General features: G+C 39.7%; 1 protein-coding gene across 9 annotated transcripts in view; it reads left to right on the top strand.

Annotated features, from left to right (window-relative positions):
- Positions 1 to 21629, top strand: part of GLI3 (GLI family zinc finger 3) — a 217830-nt gene that overhangs the window by 52756 nt on the left and 143445 nt on the right. For 7 of the 9 annotated variants that reach the window (XM_026121398.2, XM_026121400.2, XM_064506607.1 and 4 more), the window contains one exon: positions 16502 to 16744. In XM_026121398.2, the coding sequence (XP_025977183.2) occupies positions 16502 to 16744 (243 nt within the window). Of the gene's footprint in view, positions 1 to 12156; positions 12232 to 16501; positions 16745 to 21629 lie in introns of those variants that run through there. The other 2 variants (XM_026121405.2, XM_026121407.2) reach the window with 2 other exon arrangements.

Below are 21629 nucleotides of genomic sequence, written 5' to 3'. Positions count from 1 at the left end.
TGAACTCTGCGAAGAGAACCGGATAGTAACAAGCTGCTCATTAAACAAGTGCTGTCCTTTCTGTGCACTGAATGAGGCAGGGGTCCTGCAGAAGAAAATGACATGCAACTTTGTATGCATCTTGAAGCAGATGTTAATTACATGTGTGCAGTCATAACTGATGGTGCATAGGCAACCTTAATTCTGCCATGTCTTCTGTGAGCTTGATGCTACATTCCAAATTATGCTCTTTCTTACTGCGTTATTTATATTCTAATAGTTGTGTGTGTGTGTATTTGCTCGATAAATACTATGTATTATGCTTGATAAACACTGTGTAATAGTTTCATCTGACATACACTTGGGGTGAAAATGTTTATGTACTCTTAAAAGTAAAGCATTACAATTTGGGAAGAGAGGGGATAAGTTAAGGGCCCACTGCTACAAATGTAGGTAGTTGCATTCATGTGACCGACCTTCCTGAATAGTACTCCTCAGGTAGGTGCTTGCAGGGCTAAGTCCTAGACGGTTAAGCAGGGCTAGGTGATTTTGTCTGTCCCCCAAAGCAGTAGTATCCCACTGTTCAGCCATATTGTTGACAGTCTGTGTATGTTGCCTAATGATTTAGAATCCTGCTCCCATTCCATTAAAATTTTAATCCCTGACTCCTTCTCAGTAATGAGACAACTTGCTGGGCATAGGCATTTTATTGGTTAAAGGTGCAATTTGTTCCCAAGTTCCTTTGGACCCGCTCCTGCCGTTGTTTCCTGCTTGTAATTTCCATTGAAGTGAATAGTGGGTTTGTCCTTCAGAGGAGGCGAGGAGAAGGCTCTTTTGCCAGTAAACCCAGTTTCATGGTATAAAAATATACCATTTCTACAATCACGCTCCCCCTATTAAAGATGTAGATTTCTATGAAGGTGACTGTGATCACTCCTGGGTCACATTTTTAATTGCTAGCCTTTATTAAGACTTGGCATGTATAATTTTCCTAATTTCCAGTTTGTGACAGGTTTTATGGTCAGCCTGGAAAAACAAACTATATAGTCAGTCTCCAATCTTCCTGTCTGCAAATAGTTTTGCGAGTGGTTGATGAGTCAGCTCAGGTATGTGAAAGCATTCCCACATATTCGCTTTCTCAGTGGCTAAGGGAGACTATGTAAGACAACTGTCTGGTCCTTAGAAGAATACTTAACTACTTGCAAATAATATGTGTCTCTTAATCATTCAAATAGTGCTGTAGTACATAAAAGAGCCTATGAATCTTGCATTCTAGAACTGTAAGTTGTAAGATTTATACCAGAAATTTTTTATCTTGTCAAATCTCTAATCAGTCGCTCTGAGTGTAAATTCCTTGTGTAGAAACAAGGCTGCTTGGGAATTTTCCTCTAGGCTTTATGTCTTGTGGTTTGATTCTCTGTTGTCTGATAAGGTGCTCCTTCTGATCAAAGATTTTTCTTCTGGTGGGGCCTTCATTGCACCTTGCTCCTTGGATAGTTTCATGTCTAATAAAGAGAAATCACCCTGCAGCCTTGGCTTTAGAGGGGGTAGTAACAAGGCACCTCTTCCACCTGGCTTGTCGGGGTCTAGTATAGGAACTCGCACCTCATATACAGAATTGGTTGAATTTGATCAGTGGGTTTGACAGCTATGGAGAGTAGATAGTGAATGCCCTCCTGCCTTCCCATGACAGTGTTACTATGTAGCCTTATTTCCTTAGGAAATTATGCTAGAAAAGGATGTGGTATGAGAGGAGAATGATCCCTTTGAGTACAGCTGTGGACTACAGTGGGTTGCTCAGTGTTTCACTGCTTCATCAGTGTGTATCCTGAGTTTTACACTATTAATACATAGAGTTAATATGGTACCAAAAATTCTAGGAATCCAGGCTCAAGTTCCTCTCTGCACTCTGTTTTGTTCTTTGCATTTACCCTTGAGGCTATACTTCTAACCTGAGGTGCGTAAACTACACTGGTTGAAGCCCTCATGTGTTGTCTCGACTGAAGTTACATGGCATTTTATGAGTCTATGCATAGACTTTGCAGACAAGTGTAGACTTTAATATGAACTGAGCTGGCAAATTAAAGCATAGGGAAAAGAAAAATCAAAGGGTTGTCCAGGCATTCAAGTGCTTTTTCTGTACTGCCTTTTCTGTAAGAGTTATGTTAGCTTGAGGTTGTTAGCTAGTGTGTTGTAAGGTCATACCTTTAAATTCAGGTCTAGACAAATCTGAATCAAATTATGAAGATGATATTGGAACTCTCAGGGAGAGTAAGGGGGTATGTGAATGCTGCAAAAAATCCAGACCTTCATGAGAAATGGTGAAAATTAAGAGAGAATAAATACTTTATCTTCCTGACCTTATCTTCTTCAGTTTGTGCTTAAAATAGATGACTTTTCCAATGAGGATATTTGAAGTACTGTTGGGATATGCATTTACATCTGTACTATCAGAAACCTAAGGATGAAGTGTAATATTATTGGCGTAATTCTTTATGCACTTGTATGTTCTTTTTTCTACTTAATTTGAGGCTTTAACAAGCTCTGTCTCAGAGAAAACCTTTCAAAACTTGGTTTCCCTTAACTTCCCAGTAAAATGGCAAGTTTCACCTTGTTTTGACACACAATCGTAAATTATCTCAGGCTCACTTGAAAGTGGGCCCCGTTGGCTCATAAGTTTCACTAACCTCAGCAAGTCTCTTGCTGATCGTGGGTTGAGCCTCAGAATGGAAACAACGCCTGAAAGCTTCTCAGGGTTTCTGGTTTCATGCTGAATGCTTTTTCACAGAGCTCTAATTTTTACTGGGCCCAATGGGTTCTGTAGTTACACCAGTGAGTTACAGAGTGCATCATGGGGGGTTCATGGTGGAACAAACCTGAATAAAGGTCTAAGATCTCTGAATAAAATATTTGAGATGGTATACAGTAATTTCTATGTCAAACAATATGTAGTGATGTAATACAACCAATTGTCTGCTCTAGTGAGAGGGAATTATCCTGGCTGTAAAGTTAAAAGATTTATAATGTTTTAAAAATCATTAAACAAAAAAAAGTTTCAGATGTTTAGAAATTTGGAAATATCAATTTTGTAGACATGAATTCAAATTCCTACTGCTTGCTTTCTCAGCAGTTAGTTATAAAAGCATACACTGATACTGTGCTTTGAAAAGTCAGTGAGCAAATGCAAGCCACAGTGGAGAGCTCAGTTCAACTGTTTCTGAAATTATATAGACACCACTGATTTGTGCCAGTTAGATTGCTGGTTCAAGGCTTTGGTTAATATCAAAAGTAGTGCATGTACTTTGATGTTCACACTCTTTAATGTCCAAGTTTACATCTTTGTTTCCGTGATTTTTGAAGATAAGACCCAAAAGAGAGGGAAGTATGTAGTTCAGTGCAGCTGACAGTGGTAACCTTACTGTTCTGGAAAAGATTTTTTTTAGTCTTAAGAAAGGAGTTGCAACAAGCAAGCCCAATATGTATTCTCCTATGAGAGGACTATGGACCGTCAATCTTTATGCCTTGAAAAAACAGCATTTTCTAATGGGAACTTCTCCTTTACAGCTAGCAGGTTTTGATGTTACAATTCTGATACATCTAAAAAGACTAATTGCATTTTATGGGACAAATGTGTTAAATCTCATCTTCTCTGCAATTTTATCTGCCTTAATACAAGATACAGTTGTGGCACAATTGACAAAACTATCGTGAATAACAGCAGAAGTAGCACAAGGTGTTCAGTTTATGGGTGATCTTTTGCTATTTTTCATAGTTGACAAGACTTCTAGTAGAACTGGTCTAAACAATGAGACTGGAATAAAAATACTATTCTTAATCTGAAAGGTTTGGCAGTTTGATGTGAAATATATCTGTATTATAGTTCCAAAAGACTAGAGTTGCTCTATAAATGGACAAAAAATGAATTCTCATTGATGCCAAAAAGATGGACTTTAAGTCCAGCATTGAGGAAGATTCCGCATACAAAAACATGTCCACCATTTGGAAACAAAATTGCTTCAAATATTTAACAGTCTGGGGAGGACACTGGTAGGTCAAGCCTTCTGCTATTATTGAAATTTTCAGGAAGCTTATTAAAAGCCATCATATAGAACTTAAGGTATTTCAGATGTGAAGAGGGAAAAAGTGTGTTTTCAACGTGATTTCTCTGCTAATGATCTAATAGGCAGGAGAGTTGGATGGTATTAGGCGTCATGAATTCAGAGCAAGGACACTTTAAAGGTTGATTTCCTTATTTTCTTCTGATTTTATGTTTTTTTCATAGTTTTTTCCTTCCCTGCAAAGGGACGTGATTAATATGTATTAGTCAATGGTTTTGTATTTGTGGACGAGTTGTGCAAGTTTTGGACAACCATTTTATGTAACAGAAATGGGTGGCATGCTACATTTTGCAGAACTGGAACATTTAATATACTGGGTGATTTGTAGGGCAGCTTTGGGCTGACTGTTCAACTTATTCTGCCTTCAGATCTGACTGGATATTTCTGTATATAAAATCAAATAGGCTTTATTATCTTTCCATCTTTATTACCATTATTTGCTATATAGAAATACTATTTCTTTTACAAAATCAGTCTTCAGTATTTTATCCATTTGGTGAGTGAAGAAAACAAAGTCGTGAAAAATAAAGTGACTTAAGGAAGACCAAAGAGAGATTTGGGGACCAGAAAGAAATCTTCAACTCCAGAGTCCAATATTAATTCTCCTATAAGAATTTTACTTCTGCAAGAATCTGTTTGTTCAGTCCCTGCTGACAGTTGCATGTAAAATGCTTGCAGAGATTGCATTTTCCTTTAAAAAATGTTCGGGGTCTTTCTTTTTGTTTTTCAATAGAAGGTACCCTTTTTAATATTAGCTTTGTTTCTTTTTGCCTTACTTCCTTTTGTTCAGTGCAACAGTGCTGCATTCTTTTTATTACACACAACTTATTATTAACAGAAACTGAGGAAAATGCATGCTAATTTTGATACTGCCATAATGGAAAAATCTGTGACATGTTTAAAAATAGTTATAATTCTTAGTGATGAATTTAAGAGGCAGTCCTACCTTTGTTTTTTAAAAATAGGCTCCTTACTTTCAATAAAAATTGATAATTCTCTGTTGTTGTTGGAATACTTTCCTGTTTAGAATGAATTCTTCTTTACTGGCTAGAGTTTTGCATTCTTTTTCAGCACATAGAAGTGGATTATAGTCCTGGGCAGCATGCAGTGAGTTTTTTTTTTTCTCTGCTTGTTTGAAAATAGTCCAAGTGAATTAGTCTTCAGGTGGTTCCCTTCTTCTCCAATCCCTTTCACATAAAAATCAGGCTTATTTCACTTTTGGGGGGATAAAAGTAGTTTATTTATTTTTGTATGAAGTAAATGTTGCCTGCAAATCTAGATAGCCAAAAAATAATATGGAAACATCAAAATCTCCTTTTGCCAGATTGAGAATGGATGTAGCCACCAAAACATGCTTAGTAAGTTAATCCTGTTTTTAACCTGCCTCAGCTAATATAGTAGGAAGAGAGGGTGGCGTTTTAATGAAATTGTTCTGAAATTTTCTTTCCAAAGTATGAATATTATTCTAACTTAGCTGTTTTTCTGATCTCACATGTCCGTTGTGTAATAATAAATGGTAATATACAATACTGCTTAAGTTAGTTATAAGTACTTAAATTACCATATATTTAACTGAATGGTGTTGGATTGTTAGAAGCTTGTTGCAATATTCCAATGTCCTTTAAAATTTATTATAGCACATGAAGGTTAGAAAGACAAATGCAGAGGTAGTCAAAACAGCGAAGTCTTGAAACAGTTTTGCTCCTCTGTAGAATCCAACAGAAAACATGAACAATTAACTTATTTTTTACCCCAAAAAGTCATCTGGTTGGCATGCAGTCCCTCCTGTTATGTGGCAGCGTCGGGAAGCCAGAAAATGCTGGTGTACCTCAGGCTTGTTTTTCTCTCTACTGAAATGCAGTATGGGAGGAGGCTCCGTGAAAATGGAGGAGAGATGCACTGGCACTTTTCTGGGAAGGGGACCCCCAGGGGCTTGTGAGCTGTACTAAAGCATCTTAATTCTCCAGCTTGATGTGTCACAAACTTTCTGCCCAAAGCTTTTGAGAGCGTTTCTTCCTCAGGTGAAGGGAGTGGGGACTGTCGGGTTTCAGCAGGCCACATCTCTGACTGGGGAATAACGTGCTCGGTCTCTGTCATTCTCCTTTCTGGCCTCTAAACTTGTGCCGATGCAAAGTGAGGTCAAGGTATGAGGAATTTGCTTCTTCCCTTCCTTCCAGACTCTCCACTTTCCTTCCCTCTTGGCTCGCTCACATGGTCCGGTCCCTGGGAACGAGTGTGGCATTTGCTTGCAGCTGATAGTGTTTTTGCTGACTGGAATTGCACAAGTGCAAGTATGTGAGGTAGTATGGCAGTGTGCATTTGTGCTGAGCACGTGTGCCTCCTCCTTAGTGGAGAAAACCGATAAGAGACGCGACAGAGGAGAAAGAAGAGGTTCGTCTCTGGGAAGGTCAAGCACTTTTTAAGGCATAAGGAGGCATTTTTGTTTTGAAAGGAGGTAGCTTCATGGTATAGGCAGGGAAGACAGTCTCTGAACTTTCAACCTACTGCATCTATTTGATAGGTAAAACAGTGGCTTCAGGTGTGGGGTTGTCTGCGAATACCAAGTTCTTGGGGGAGAAAAAGGGTTGATCAAAGGACTATTTGACAATTTGTGTGGATTAGTTGCTCTGCAGTTTTTAACCAATGGACTAACGTCCAGAAGAACATTCAAAGCATCATATCCTTTGGTTTAGAGGATCCATTTGAGAGTTTCCCGGGGAGGTTCTTTCTTTGTTTTTAAACACCCTTAGCTGTAATTCTTACATTCGTTTGGCAGCATACTTCTCCTCCTGAATCTTCAGGCTTTTGGTGAGGAATGTGAAAAGACTCATTTCTGTGTTCAGGTATCCAACATGTATGTGTGTGCATCCATATATCACACAGAGCCTCGTCTGAAATCTGTTAGATTTTATGGAATGAAGAATGGGGCAGAATTTGTGTGGGTGCATGTGCATATAATGTATGTGTACATGTGTGCATGTATACATATATTAATACACACACACACATATGGTAAGACACAAATTTATACAGCCTTCAAATTTTGCCCTGAGACCTTGTGAAATCGTTGTTTTCAGCTAAGTTTGCAACTACTGTAAATCAGGGCAGAGTAACCCATAACATATTTTTAAGCAGCTGGTATGCTTCAGAGGCTTGAAATACAGGGACATAATGGAAACACTGACTCTTGCTGCAGCTGTGCAAAAGGATGCAGCAGGAGATGTATTTTGCAATGAAATAGGTGAAATCTGCCATCTATATTGAAGGACTGCTATGGCTCTTAGTTGTTATAAACTGCGTAGTGATTGGCTAATGATTGCAGTTAGCTGTTTCTCCACTGGAGAAAAAAAGGAAATAAATATTAACTTTGTATATAAAACACTAATTACAGTGACTTTTTCATTCTGTCAAGACCAAGATGTACGGGCTTTATATATCACAAATAGAGATGGTGCACCAAAGGACTTACAACTCCTCTTTCACTCTTTGACTGTTCGGTGGCTTCTAAGCATGGCTGATCTAATTTACATCAGGCTACAAATAGCTTTGTAAAACAGCTTTAAGGCCCAGTGTTGCTGCTGGCTTGGTAGAAAGTGACAGCACCACAGAACATGTCCCCCAGTGTCTATGAGTGAAATGAGGTAGTTACCCTCAAACAGGCATAAATGCGCTATTAGATGGTTGAGAAATACATTTTTCCCCCCTAAAGCCCTCCTGGGAATTTACTGTAGTGGCTTTGATGTAACTAATTAGCCTGCTCAAAGTAAGCAGTGACTAACAGTCTAATAACTGGCTAATGGAAGGAACTTCATAATGTTTTCAAATCAGGATTCTCCGAATGTCTTGCAAGAAGCTGAGGAGTTTTTTCTCTTCTGAGAAATGGTTGCCAATAGTCAGATCATGATGTCTGCAGTCATTTTTCTTCGAGTTATATTTGAGAATCCTGGCTCTTTGAAGAGGTTAAATGTTGGAGGAGAGCAGTAATCCTGGAGATATTCTGGAAGTGCTAAGTTCGATTCTAGCCTCGACCAGCAGACTTTGAGCAAACATTTTAGTTTGCTGAGGCTGTCACACAGTAACTTGCTGCCTTTGCAGAGTTTTGCGAGATGGAACACTTTTTAAAAGAGGAAATGAAAAAGTAAGATTGTTTTTGTAAGAGATTTTTTTCTGGTGAGTTTCTCAGTCCTCAAGTAGTAAAATCAAAACATTAAATTTACTATACCAAGAAAGGGAAATGCTTTTGCCTACCTTCTGGTCCTGTAAATTTTAAAGGAGAAATCATACAGCTAGATGTTATTTTGCCAACTAACTATGCCTTCAAATGTCTTCCACTTCTACATTAAGATTTTTTTCTTCTTGTCCACCGGAACTACAAAGGACTTCTACTATTAAGAGTCTCTTTCTCATCAAGCTAATGATACAGCATTTCCACATGTTAACAAACACTTCCAGTGTATTTTTGCATTCACAGACCATTTGCACCTAACAGCCCGAGCATTTCTGATGCTGTATGTGAATCTCTCTTGCTCTGCTTGCATGAATAGTTTCACTACTGAATCCTTGGGATTACTGTGTGAGTAAAGCAAGCAGGATTTGGGCCTTGTAGGCCCCAAAAAGGTGAACTTAAAAGCTCATCACCTGCTCAATACCTGGATGCAGGGTTTAGTATTTCTTCCACAGCAGCCAGTGTCGTCACTAACACCTAAACCAGAGCATGGGGGCTGCGCTCACTGAATGGTGTTAAGTATCGCTGCAATAATCCACTGTCTGTAATGGGAGAAACACGTAGCCCTGAACTTGGGAAAGGAGAAAATGGCTTTCAGCTGTTTTAATTTAAATTGTTTGTTTTTGTTATTTTAAAGCTTGTGTGGAAATAGGCTGGGAGACAGCTCTCTCAGAAATGAGGTTTCCATTTCTTTGGAGTCTGATCCTGGAAGTTACTGAGAGTTTGTCCTTCATTAGCTTCACAGAGAGTTGCAGCCCAGCAAAGTGGGGTTTGGCATTTCATAGGTTCAAACTCTACGTATCGACTGGTTGTCCAGTCACCTGAACAACTGCAGGCAAACTTGAATAGCAAGATACCACGGGAGTCTGGTTCACAGCAAAGAACTTCAGCGGCTTGATCCAGAGTCATTGAAGCCAGTGGAATGGCTCAAGTGTCAGGTCAGTGACTTCAGACATACCCAAATGTCACTCCTTTTTTTTTTTTCATGCAAAAATTCATCCTGCAAAATATTCTTGCCTTGATTGTTGAGGTACGGGATCAGGTGCAAGGCAGCCCAATCAAGCCCTGCTTCCTGCCCTTGTCTGCCTTTCAAGGGCAAGAATGCTGGGATTGACAAGGAGGTTTCCACAGTGCCCTGCGCCTTTGCGTAGCAGTAGCCAGCAGCTACCTTTTGTGTTCCCTAAGTATGATTTTTCAGCTTAAATGAGATTTTTACATTTCACTATAGGTCTGAAACTGGAGTTTGTAGAAGCAGGCTTCCAGTTAAATCCAATAGGTGTTTGTTTACATAAAGCTCTAAAGATGGTGATATTTTACATAATTTCATATTTGTCCGTTTAACTTTAGCCACCTGATTTTGAGAGCAGTTGGGGAGGCAACAAGCAGTGCAAATTCATCCCGATAATTGTGGAATTGAGCTGAGGGTGTCACTGCTAACAAGCTTCTTTCTGACCTCGATGTTTGAGAGCGTTTACCTGAATTCTAAGCTGCTGCTTACCATTCACAGGTTCCGCAGCAATCTCGGGCAGAGTTATGTGCACAGCTGGAAAAGGCTGTCAGTCACATTCTGCTGACAGAAATGCATCACTAGCTTAGTGGTGGAGCAGTATGAGCTCTATGTAGGCCAAATCTTGTCTCAGTCTGGTCAGTGGGAACTTTGCCATTAACCCAAAGGAGTGCAGGATCAGGCTGCCCATTTTGTAAGTCGTAGAAATTGTACTGCTGCACTGTGTTCCGGCTTCCTCTATACTTTCAAAACAAAGGATTGAACTGAGTTGTGCAGTATGTGCAGCTAAAACGAACATGTGTATGATCTGTAGAAAATAATAGGGGGGAATGGAGTATTATGTAAGTATTTTGAGGCTTGGGTCCACAGGCCATTCCTCTTTCTGTCTTGCTGATAAATTCTTTTTCTTTCAATAAAAGTTAAAGAAGACAAACAGAAGGATATAACAGGTTTCTCAAAACAAACAAAAATAGAGAAAAGAACTGTATATTTGTATTCCAAAGGTCACAAATCAGTTCCTGGAAAATACTATACATATGCTAATGGGAAAATAACTAAGCTGAAAATCCATTACAAATGGGAATATAAATCTATACATTTTCAATGGTGAGCTCAGATAATGCATGCTATTTATAAGCACAAAAGTCTTGTATAAGGTATGCTTATGCATTGCAAATAAAGTAAGTACTGTATTTGTTATCTAACAGATTTTGTAGCCGCTCATATGGTTGGACTCTATTTTTAAAACCGATTATAAGCATTGTGCTTCATATCTGTGTTAGTGTTTCCAAAGTGCATACTTCATTTGCAGTTGCTCCAAATGCAGGAAAATAACAAACTTAGGACCAAGAGTGCCCAATTTAAACTATTGTACCCACCCAAAACAAAGCTTCGGTTACAACATACACTGTTTTTAAAGGCAGGCACAATTCTACAGATGTATTTCCTCCCAGTTTGCTCTTAAGGTGGCTAGAGAGTTGTGATCAATGTATGTATGCAAGAAGCCACAGATACCCATGTCCTAATGAGCTTGGCAATTGCTCTATTCCATCATTCCAGGGAAGAAAATATCAGGTCTCAAAAACTTAGATCTTCTTAAATGTGAGGGAAATTGCTTTCTTACTAGATATCTATTCTGTTAAGAATCTAAGTAGTCAATCTTTTTTACATTTTCCCCCCTCATTCTGTTTCACAGCAACCTAAAATGCTAGTGTTCTGGGAAAGACTGATATTCCGACTTCAGTTTTGTAATTTAATGATGGAGAGTTTCCTTAGTAAACCAAATTTAGAGTACTAGAATGCTTATCTTATATCCAGACCTTGAACATAAAAGGCATTTTATACCAGCAATTGTTCATTTAATGAGCAATTGCAGAGTGCAGGACGGTTAAGGGATTGAGCTATATGCACCATTATTGCAAGAAGTATTCCGAAATACCAGAAATAGGACGTAAGCTCTGATCAGGGGGACTGTGAGCACAATTACCTTCTTTTCAAATCCTTCTGTGACACTGCGGGAGGAAAAAGGACTTTGAAACTTGAAAGGAAAGAGCTTGCTTTCAACCTCAAAAGCTAGGAGGAAAGGGCTCTGAAATTTGCTCAGTATTCCCAATTCACCATTAGCCTGTTTCTTCCTTTAGCCTCAAGGCATTCTCCGCTTTTTGAAAAGATGTTAAGAAATTCAGTCACAATAGAGGGCCTAGTTTTGAACATGTTTCACTCGGTCCATTGAGGTCTGGTCTTCAGCCTTTGTGTGGGGTGAATTGAGCTGAGCAGCAAGCTGGTTGGGGAGAGGTGAATGAGCAGTCTCTGTGCAGTCACAAATTCTGGCAAAGAAAAGATTACCCTTTCCTTTATTTTACAATATGCATTCCTGTACAATCCTGCTAGTGGCAATATGCGGAGCCAAGCTTGTGCTTAGGTCAATATGGAGCACTTGGTTTATAGCAACTCTTGTTAAGTTTGTCTTGTAATTGAAGCTGCTGTTGACCTTGCTTGGAGACCATTTGTAAAACCGTTTATTTAGCATAAACTGAAATAATAAACCCTCCTTCTCTTAGGCCGATTGTGATAGGGTGACATTAGTTTGATTTAATGATTAGCCGCCTGACCCCTCAGCTAGAGAGAGCTGCTTGAATAGGGAGAGTTCACTAGGAAGCACACAGGAAGAATACTAATGAGCTTGTTAAATTTAGCATGGCACCAACCACTTTTAATTCCTCTAATGGGAGAAGCACGAAGCACTGCCTCTGAGAGAGAGGGAGGGAGATGGGGGGGGGGGAGAGAGAGAGAGAGAGAGAGGGAAAAAGAGAGAGAGGAATGCCCACGGACCGGTAGCTAGAGAATTTTGGTCAAGAGAAGAGCTTGGACAGAGTGTAAGCCAGGGTCTTTTGGACTGAGTTGTAAGTATGTTGTCTGTTCTCTTACGCCGTTGAAGTGTGTCGTCGGATTGCTTGTGAGACAATGATGCTAGCTGCAAGTTGCATGTGGAAATGCAGTTATCAAACTTAATGCATAAACAGATTTAACTTAGACTAGTGTCTTCTCGTTTAGACAGGGGTATCTCTGAATGGCATTGGGAGCGATTTCTAGTGTGGCAGAGCAGTAGATCTCAACTTTTTTTTGATTGCTGACTTTAAAATGAAAAGCTCCTACTTTGTGGCTCGTGGTCTGAAGAAAATGAACAGGAAAAGTTCAGCAGAGAAAGAAAGTTTAATGAATTTTTGTGTTTGATTTTGGTTTGACCTCATTTTTAATTTGCTGGGTAAATTAGCCAAATAATGAAAGGTGCATTTGTTCAGTCATACTCTTCAGTGTGACCTTTTTTGAAAATGCTTGTTGATTAAATAAGGTGTTCCTTGGTGTTAAACATGTTTAATAAAAAATGCTTACAGAATAGCACTAAATCGAGTATTTTGCAGTGGATAGGAGAATCTCGGGTTAATCTGATCGTTCCAGACTGGGTACTTGTAACACGTGTCTCTGGCTACCAGCTTGTTTAGTCGGAGCAGGGCACACATGAAGAAAGAGAAGCTCATTGCAGATGCTGATTCCTCTGTTTTTTTTTCCCTCCACGCTCCATCTCTTACACCTGCAAAAGGCAGGATAAACTGTGCCGAAGTCAGTGGAGTTTTACCAGTGAAAAACAGGTGGAATTGAGGGGAGAATCAGACCCTTGGACTTTGTTATTCACCTCTGCAACTTTTTAGTAAATCAGATGTTTCTTTGGCCCCTAAAGCAGGCCACTTTTAAAACATGAGAAGAGCAGTAACAGTTGTCGCGTATTTGGCTGTAAGAATCGTTTGGCAGATGCTGCCGGAGAAGTGGGTTGTTTGCTTACATTTTTGCTATAGAGTCCCACTTGTTGCCATGGTGGACAGTATGTTTCTGTCAATAATTTGGCCTGGCGCAGCTTGTCTGCACCTACTCTTAAACTTTATTGAACAATTCAGCTGAAACAGAACAAGATTAGACAGCTTTCGCCTTTTGGCTCGCTGAAGTGGTTTTACTGCTGTTGTAAGACTAGGCAGAATTATTGCAAGAAAAGTTTCCCTTTCAGTGTATAGAGAGTTCTTTCAAAGCATTGGGCTATTTGTATTCTGGAGTGCGTGTACTGTCAAGTTTTTCATCTGCCCCCTATCAAAAGCAGCTCTGCGGTGCAGAGCATGAAGTAAACGCTTAACAAAATGTTTGTCCATTGAAATTCCTTATTATTGCAAAAACGCCATCATGTTTACTGGAAAAAGATATTTCTGGATGAATTTTTATACAGCAAACAGTGTACAAAAATGTTTGAATGACTTTTAACAGCATGCGGCTTTATTTTCATAATGGGGAGGCAGAAATGGTTGATGCTGAGGGAAATTACTGCTTTTCTTTTGTTTTCTTTCCTTTTTGTTTCTTGAGGAACCGAAAAAAGAGAGGAAAGCCTATTAAAACAAAACATATTTTCCTTTAGTTTCAAAGTTACTGAAAGTAGGTTTTGAATTTCAGTCAGCAATTTAAAAAATCAGCTCATTCCATACCAGTCCCTGGTACCTTGATTCATGACACATGCATGTTTTGAGAAGGAAAGAATAAAACTGAAGCCTGCAGACAGGCATTAGCTTCTTGCTGTATTCTAGGATGGCAGTTTTAACAAATATTATCTTTATATGGAAGAGTAGAAGAACTGCAATCCTATCTGATTCTCAGATTGATTATACAGCCACACAAATCACTTCAGCTTGTTTCTTTCCATAGTATGGTGGCACAGGTTAGCTTGCTCCGCTTAAGGGTCTGTCAGGATTTCAAACGGAGTGTAATCCCCTATTTTTACAAGAGTTTACATCTCATCAGTGAAAGTTCACTCTGGGTTGAAATTTAACATAAAAGGCTCCAGCTAGAGAGAAACGTGATGGAAAATATTACTTTGTCTGTTTAAAATTTTTTTTTTTTTTTTTTTTTTTAGTTATACAGGCAGTTTTCTAAAAACCTAATATAAGTTTTAAAGTTTTAGACTCCCCTTTGCAATTCTTTAACTAAAAACAGCTTCAGTGTAAAAAGTTGAAACCTTAAACCGTGCTAATCCAGAGCAGGGACCAGTGCCTGTGCATATTAATAAAAAGGAGAAAAAGGCAAAGGGTTTAAGTTGTATGGTGGTGTTGTCTGTTTCTGTTAACTCTTTCTCCCCAGACCCAATCCTGGAAATGCCCAGTGTGTAGAATTACTGCTGACTGTAAAAAGAAGCTGTCTCTGGAAGATGCCGATCAGTCAGCAGACCCTGGTTGCAGTAATACTTGGAAGTTGAAAAATAATTAAGCGCTCAGTAGGCTACACTGGTGGGTTTGGTTGTTGTTGCGCTTTGGAGAAGAGGGGGAGGGAAGCGCAGTGAGAGCAATGCATTGAAAGCTCTCTTGTAGCCAGTTTATGCAGATAATGGCAAAATTCAGCCCCAGCTATCTAATATGTTTGGAGCCTATTTCTAATCTAAGTAAATGAAGACAAATACGTTGAGTTATGCTGGTGTCAAACTTGGTGAAAGTAGTCTCATTGCTTGCTGGTGCTTTTGCTGTTTGAATGAGCACACCAGGGCAAGTTAGAAGTAAAAATTTAGCCCTGACCTTGACTGTTCTGGCCTCTGACAACTGAAGTGAAATCTTAGCACTGTTCTAAACCATTCTTATTTGTGTATGGATTGTAGAATAAGTGAACCTTTTTTTTTTTTTAATTCCTAAGCGTATTTTCATTTCCGTTCTAGTTACCTGTTTTACATCCAGTGTTTATTCTCCTGAAATTCTTCATGTACTTTCAGAACTACTGAACAACTTTTGAAATTAAGCATATTTACGAATACTCCAGGATGTATTTGTGTATGCCTGCATGTGCAGTGTGGTTTATTAAAATAGGAATTCAGGGCTGTATTTGGAATGTAGATATTGGCTAGAATTCCAGCCAGGAATTATGGAATTATTTAGCAAAAAGTCTCTTGTATTTTATAAAAGCAATAATATAACTTTAGGGTGGCATTTACAGGAGATATTTGTATAGCTAACAAAACTCTTCAGCCACATGGCCCGTGTGAAATGAAATACAGCTGAGAATGTGCATCTGGCTTCTGAAGAACAGAACTGCTTGTCTGTTTTTCAAAGGATGCATACGGTCCACAGGGGTTAAAATGCATGCAGGAGTAGAAGGTTTGTGAAATCCCCTGTTGTGGGAAGGTGCAAGGGATGTCAGTGGCGCAATTATCAGAAATCCCGTAGACCCTTTCATAGCAGGGATAAAGGTTTGAGAGTGTGACTTGGGGATGACCAGGTGAAGAGCCATGGACCGACTGGCCCTGTGTATGGGAAGAGGAGGAGGAGGCCTGAAGAGCTATTTCAGTGTTTCGCACACAGAGGTGATCACAAGTGATAAAATAAGCCTAGACCATTTGACCTTCCTAGTTCTCTTTTTTTTCCTTCCCCAACCCTCTTGGTCATTCAGAATTTTGGGGTTTTTATGTGTGGGTCTGAGAGAAAAAGGGAAGGGTGCATGCACTCCACCACTCTCCTTACGTGTCCATGCAGTGACACTGTTAGAGCAGGTCACCTCGCTTGCTCATGCCTTATGCTGCTGGTGCTGTATCTTGAACAATGTTACACATTTTATTGTTGCCAACCTTACTTTTAATCACTAAGGACCTTTCTTTAAGGGTCCAGCCTCTCACAGAAGCAAATCTTCTAGGAATTGGAGCAGCACAGAACAGCAGCGGTGGGTGGCTAGACTTGATTTAGTCTCAGCTAGCAGGGTTCATCTTCTGCTGTTTGTGACAAATTGTTTTTTCCTCCCAGTCAGGCAGCCAAAACTTCCAGTCTACTTGTCCCAGAGGCAAGAAAACAGCAAGTCTGTGTCCGTTCTTGTACGATTAATAGCCCCGCTGGTAAATGCATCAGTGAATGGGTGATGATGATCTACCGCTCAACTGCCACTTGATCTGAATGGGCCGGTTTTTTCAACGTGTATCCCAGAACATCTCTCATAACCACACAGGCACCTACTGTCACAAACTTACACTGTGGCTTTGAAAGTGGGGAAAAGAAGGAGGGGGGAGGAACTTTTTATTTTATTTGCTGTAAAAGGGCTAAAAGTCTCTCTTGCTCCCTTTCTTTCTCTCTCTCTTCCTTTCTTTTTTTCTAATTTTTTTTCTAGAGGATGAAAGTCCTGGACAGACCTATCACAGAGAGAGAAGGAACACAGTCACAATGCAGCCACAAGGTGGGCAAGGCCTCAGTAAGATCAGTGAAGAGCCTTCAACATCTAGCGAGGAAAGGGCCTCGTTAATAAAGAAGGAGATCCATGGATCTATATCGCACCTTCCTGAACCTTCTGTACCTTATCGTGGGACATTGTTTACTATGGACCCCAGAAATGGTTACATGGATCCTCATTACCGTGAGTATTTACTGCGCATTCATTTCGGGAAGTTGGAAGGTTGTTGAGGCTGTCACGTTTAATGTAATTTTATTAGTTGCTTTGCATTGTCCCCAGGGAAAGTCTCTTTGCCTGTGTGTGGGTTAAGGTAAATATGATTTTCTTCTGCCTTTGAAGGAAAGAAGTAGGGAGCAGTTGCATTGCAGCTTGAAATTATCACAGGCCTCTGCAAAGCAGGCTTCCACAGGGTATATCATCTGTTGCTAATCCTCCTCAACCATCCAGTGTTATATTTGTTCCACCTCCTTAATGCATGAAGAAAAAAGCCTCATTAAAGAAAGCAGAGAAGGAAAATGAAACAGGCCTTAAAATCCCTCTTTTAAAACAATGTCAAAGTACGGTATTAGGAGAAGGAAGAACCATACGTTGTACAATGAGCATTTGTGGAGGGATTGGAAGGTTTATTGCTGTGGCCTTTCTTTCTTTCTCTCCGGGATTCACTTGTGTGTGAGGTGACGGGGTTGTTTGTCATTTTCTCCCCCAGCTACAGTTCCCTGGAGTTTTTTTTGAGGGGGGGGAGCAAATGGTTTCAACTTCTGAATTCCTGCTCAGGCATTAATAAAAAAGTAAGAAATTAACTGACACTGGAACACAGATGTGGAATGGATTTCTCCACAGGCAAAATATGAGGGAGTTAAGCAACGTTTTTCATCTGCTTCTAGTTTAAAAAAAGGAAAAAGAAAAAAATCATTTAGTTCTGTAGTAATGAAGTACATCTTGAGGTGTCAAGGCTTGTGCCTTTTGATTATAGATTTATCACCTAGTCAGGATACAGATTTGCCATTTAACCTTCCAGTCCCCAGTTCCAGATGATAGGCTTAAGACCCACAAAGAGGGGCCAGTCTGTGTTGTTTTTTTTTTTTTGCACATCATTCAGAAATTTTAGTGTTTTAAGGCAAAAGGTCATTAGCCAGACGACTGATTAGTGAGGACAGCTGATTAGTGCATGTTTTTTTGCTAAAGAAAGTGCCAGGGATAAAAGCTAATTTTATCCCTTCATTAGTTGGGCTAGCAGCAAAGGGGAATGTTCACTCATCAGGGTGCAGATCAAAGTATGTCTCACACAACCTTAAGTCTCACCAACCACCTCTTTTAAAAAAAGAGCCTGATTGTTAATAAAGATGAAGGCAGGATGAGAAAACGAACGCTTGTTGTCTTTATAGTTTAGATCGATGCTAAGGGGAAAAGTTTTCGGTGAAGCTTTTCAGTTTTCTTCCAACATACATAATCAGTTTCTGTACACTCTCCTTCCCTCACTTGCACACCACCCTGTTTGAACCCTTTAAGGGAGTTATTCATCCTTCTACTGAAAAGAATATTCAGTATATTAATGGCAGACTTGTCTGCAGGTGAATGTGCAGATAAAACTACTACTCATAAGCAGCGGCCCACAGAAATACTAGCTTGAAGGCTGGAGATATCATTTGCGGCTTACAGTTTTCTGTATTAATGCAAACCCAAAATCGGATGGAAAAAAAAAAAAGATCCTGTTGGGGAAGCAGATAGCTCTTGTGTGTAGGCAGTGCAGCTGGGGAGAGGCAAAATGCAAAAAACCAGAACAAAAAATGAACAAACAACCAAACGCCAAACCTTATGCTGAATTTAGTGGTGACGACTGCCATTTTGACCACCGGACCAGCTGCCAACTCGCCCTTTAAATCTGAATCAAAGCACTATTGATACCACTAAAGATGCAGACAGAAGAATTAGGGCCATCCAGTCAGACTGATCTTTTATTTTGTTTTCTTATACTGAATTTATCTTTTAAGTGGAGTTATCAATGTTTAGTGTAGCTAATATGTGTACATTTTGACCAATAGCACTAGCTAGCTAGGCTGTGTGGGATACTGGAAAAGCACTGATGCCAGAAGTTGAGAGGAAAACATACGGTATCCAGTGTATAGCAATAGGGAAGCAAGAGATTGGTTCATTTTAAACCGACAACAAGATCTTAAAGTAGAAGTCTAAGCCAGAAAACATCGCATGGACAGACCTACTTCATTGTTGCTGTAGTGAATTGTACAGTTTTACTTGTTGATTTATAAAATCCCTTAAGTTATTAATATCATATAAAAAGCCACCATGCTTTTATTTACCTGTAATAGATGTGATACAGAAGGACAGCTAAAGAGAGAAATGTCTGGTTAAATTTATAGGAAATCAGACAGGCAGACTGAAATTTTCATAGGAGTTGTATCATTTATATATGTAAGACATGCTTTCATCAAAGTGATGACTGTATTCAGGTTGACACATACAGCGGTCCATAGGAGGAAGGCTGAATAATGTAATTGTATCCCAGTCCCATCGTAGCAACAGGTGAAGAACCAGCAAGGCTGTCATTTTCTTCCTTACTTTCTTGCCCGCTTTACTGGGCATATGGATAGAAAATACTGTTTTAATTCAACGTAGTTGGGTATGTAAATACTCACAGTAATTCCTTAGTTTCCCTGTGGTTGTAAAATATAGACTTCAAGATGCCTAATTTGTGCTTCTATATATACCCACTTTGTATTTAAAAGTGTGGGCAGGCTTCCTGTAACACAGGAAAAGGGAAAATAATTTTTTTGAAGAAGGACATCTGTATATTTTTATGGCAAGAAAAGAGAAAGAGCATTTAAGTCAATTGTGTGTGGAACGCGTGTCCGCTCCAGGAGCTGCAGTTATTAGAAACAACTTGAATGCTTTGCATTTCTACATGTGAATATGCGTGTCTCTGTGTATGTGCGTTGCAGGATGTTTTGTTGTTATAATTTTTTTTCCTAATTAAGAAGATTGATGTTGTAAATGTTGGAAATAATAGTTACCATATACGTGGAATAAATACCTCGTTGAGGGGGAGTTTGCTCTCCTGTGGAGAGTAGGTGGGGACTATGGTTGTGTTTCAAGTGGACCAGCTTTTCAAACAGCTGGGATGAAACACGCTCTGGCTCTGGAGCTGACAGCCCTTCTGTACTGCTGAGGAGCTCCTCAACCACTTAACGATTGAGAATGAGAGAACAACCTCGTGCGCAGCCTCGAATTCTCTGTCCTGCACAAGAAGAAAGGGAAAATACTTCCAGGCCTAAATCAGAGAAATTTTTCTTTTCTTTTTTTTTTTTTTTTTTTGTTATAGACTTCTGAAGTACTGGTCACAAAGTTATTTGTTCTACTTTTTTTGTTTTTTTGTTTTTTTTTTTTAGAAAGCTTTAAGGCAGATGACAAAATTGCTAGAGTTTTCCTTCATGTGCTACACCTTTTCTTTATTGAGAAGAGCAGAGTTTTTGGGTTTAACTACAGATTTTTGTGGTGTTTCTGAAATGGATTTAAGAAACAGTGTTTCTCAAGCACTGATTGTTGTGGTAGCTTGAGCCCCTGATTAATGTAAATTCTGTCTCTAGAGATGGGACTGAGGCAGAGAGGTGGGGATTTTAATTCCCACGCAGATTTATGGCAGTGCTAAGTCTGCCTGTCTCACAAGTCATTCCTCATGGAAAAAAATGAATCATTCCTGATGTAAACACTTTGATTTAAAACATACTGCTGGTATTTTTCCTTGGGTTTCGCAGCTCATCTGAAAGAATTGTTAGCTCCTAATTAGTAAAGCCTGAAGAATTATCTCAAGTAAAAAGCAGTGACAGTTCGGTTGGCTCTGATCTGAGAATTCCTATATACGGGAATGGCCCAGGCAGAATTCCTTCTGGTACAGCTCTTCATCTCAAAGAGGTTGCACTGAATGTAGCTGAGAGCAGGAACTCACCCTGCTTTTTTCTTTTTTTTTTCTTTTTTCTTTTTCCTTTTTCTTTTTCAAACAGATTTATTTTGCATGGGTTTGAAGCTTCTGTGTCTGTCTGGGGAAGGGGTAACTGCTTATTGCACATTTCATAGGATTAACCCTCCAAGGTATTGATTGCCCTCAGTTCCCACCGACTGTGTGTGGACTTGTGCTTTCTAAGGATTGGGCCCCTCATAACTGCCCCAACTAGCTTTCCCAGTGTTACAGCGTCATCTCAAAATCAATTTGCAAGGCGAACAAAAGCTCACAGCAAGGAAAATACAGTGGTAGTTCACTAGGTGCACTTGTTCATTTACTGGGTTTTAATTTCTATTGACAAGAATTCCCCTTCCTTTGCCTCCCCATAGAAAAGAAAAGAAAAGAAATAAAAAGGGGATATTAGTTCCTGCTTCTGCAAATGCAGATTGGTAACTGGAAACTCTGCCTTTAAATATAATAGTGAAAAAGCAACAAATTTCCTTGGTGATGTTGCTTGAACTGTGATGGTCAGCCTTGTGCGATGCGTTGGACAACAAGAGCAGTCCAGGGCAGTGTCAGCAGATGAGCTTACAGAGAGGCTCCCCGGTGGCAGCCAGTGTGACAAAAGACAACCCTTGTCCTTTTCCTGGCACACTGTGGGCACAGCATGGGGCTTCCAAGAGGGACAATGGGGACCCTTGTGGACAGTCCCAAAGCAGACACTTTGGTTTGCCAAACTCCAGCTTCCTTGGATTCCCAGTGTCACAGGGTGGCAGGAGGCAGCGACACCTCCTTACAGGGGGTTTTACCCCTGCCCAGTTGGAGGGCAGTAGGAGAGTGCCAGTGAGGAATCCTGTAATGATTTAGGGCCAGAGTCTTTACAGTTGTCTGGATGCTCTTCAATTTCAAAGTGAGTTGGGCATCTTAAATACCTCTAAAAATCTGGGTGTTACTTCTTAAATCCTTTCTACAGCTTTTTGCAGAGGAGGGACTTGAGCACTCTAGTAACAAAACTATCCATTTATAGTGATTTATGGAGTGGTTTCCATATGTTGTCAAGGAGGGGCAGTTGAAAAAAAGTCAAATCTAAAGCTTTTAGTAAATCTCATGGGA

Source organism: Dromaius novaehollandiae, chromosome 2 (genome assembly GCF_036370855.1).
Source record: "Dromaius novaehollandiae isolate bDroNov1 chromosome 2, bDroNov1.hap1, whole genome shotgun sequence".
NCBI lineage: Eukaryota > Metazoa > Chordata > Aves > Casuariiformes > Dromaiidae > Dromaius > Dromaius novaehollandiae.
Note: the sequence above shows the minus strand (reverse complement) of the source record. Positions and strands in the feature narration are given on the sequence as shown.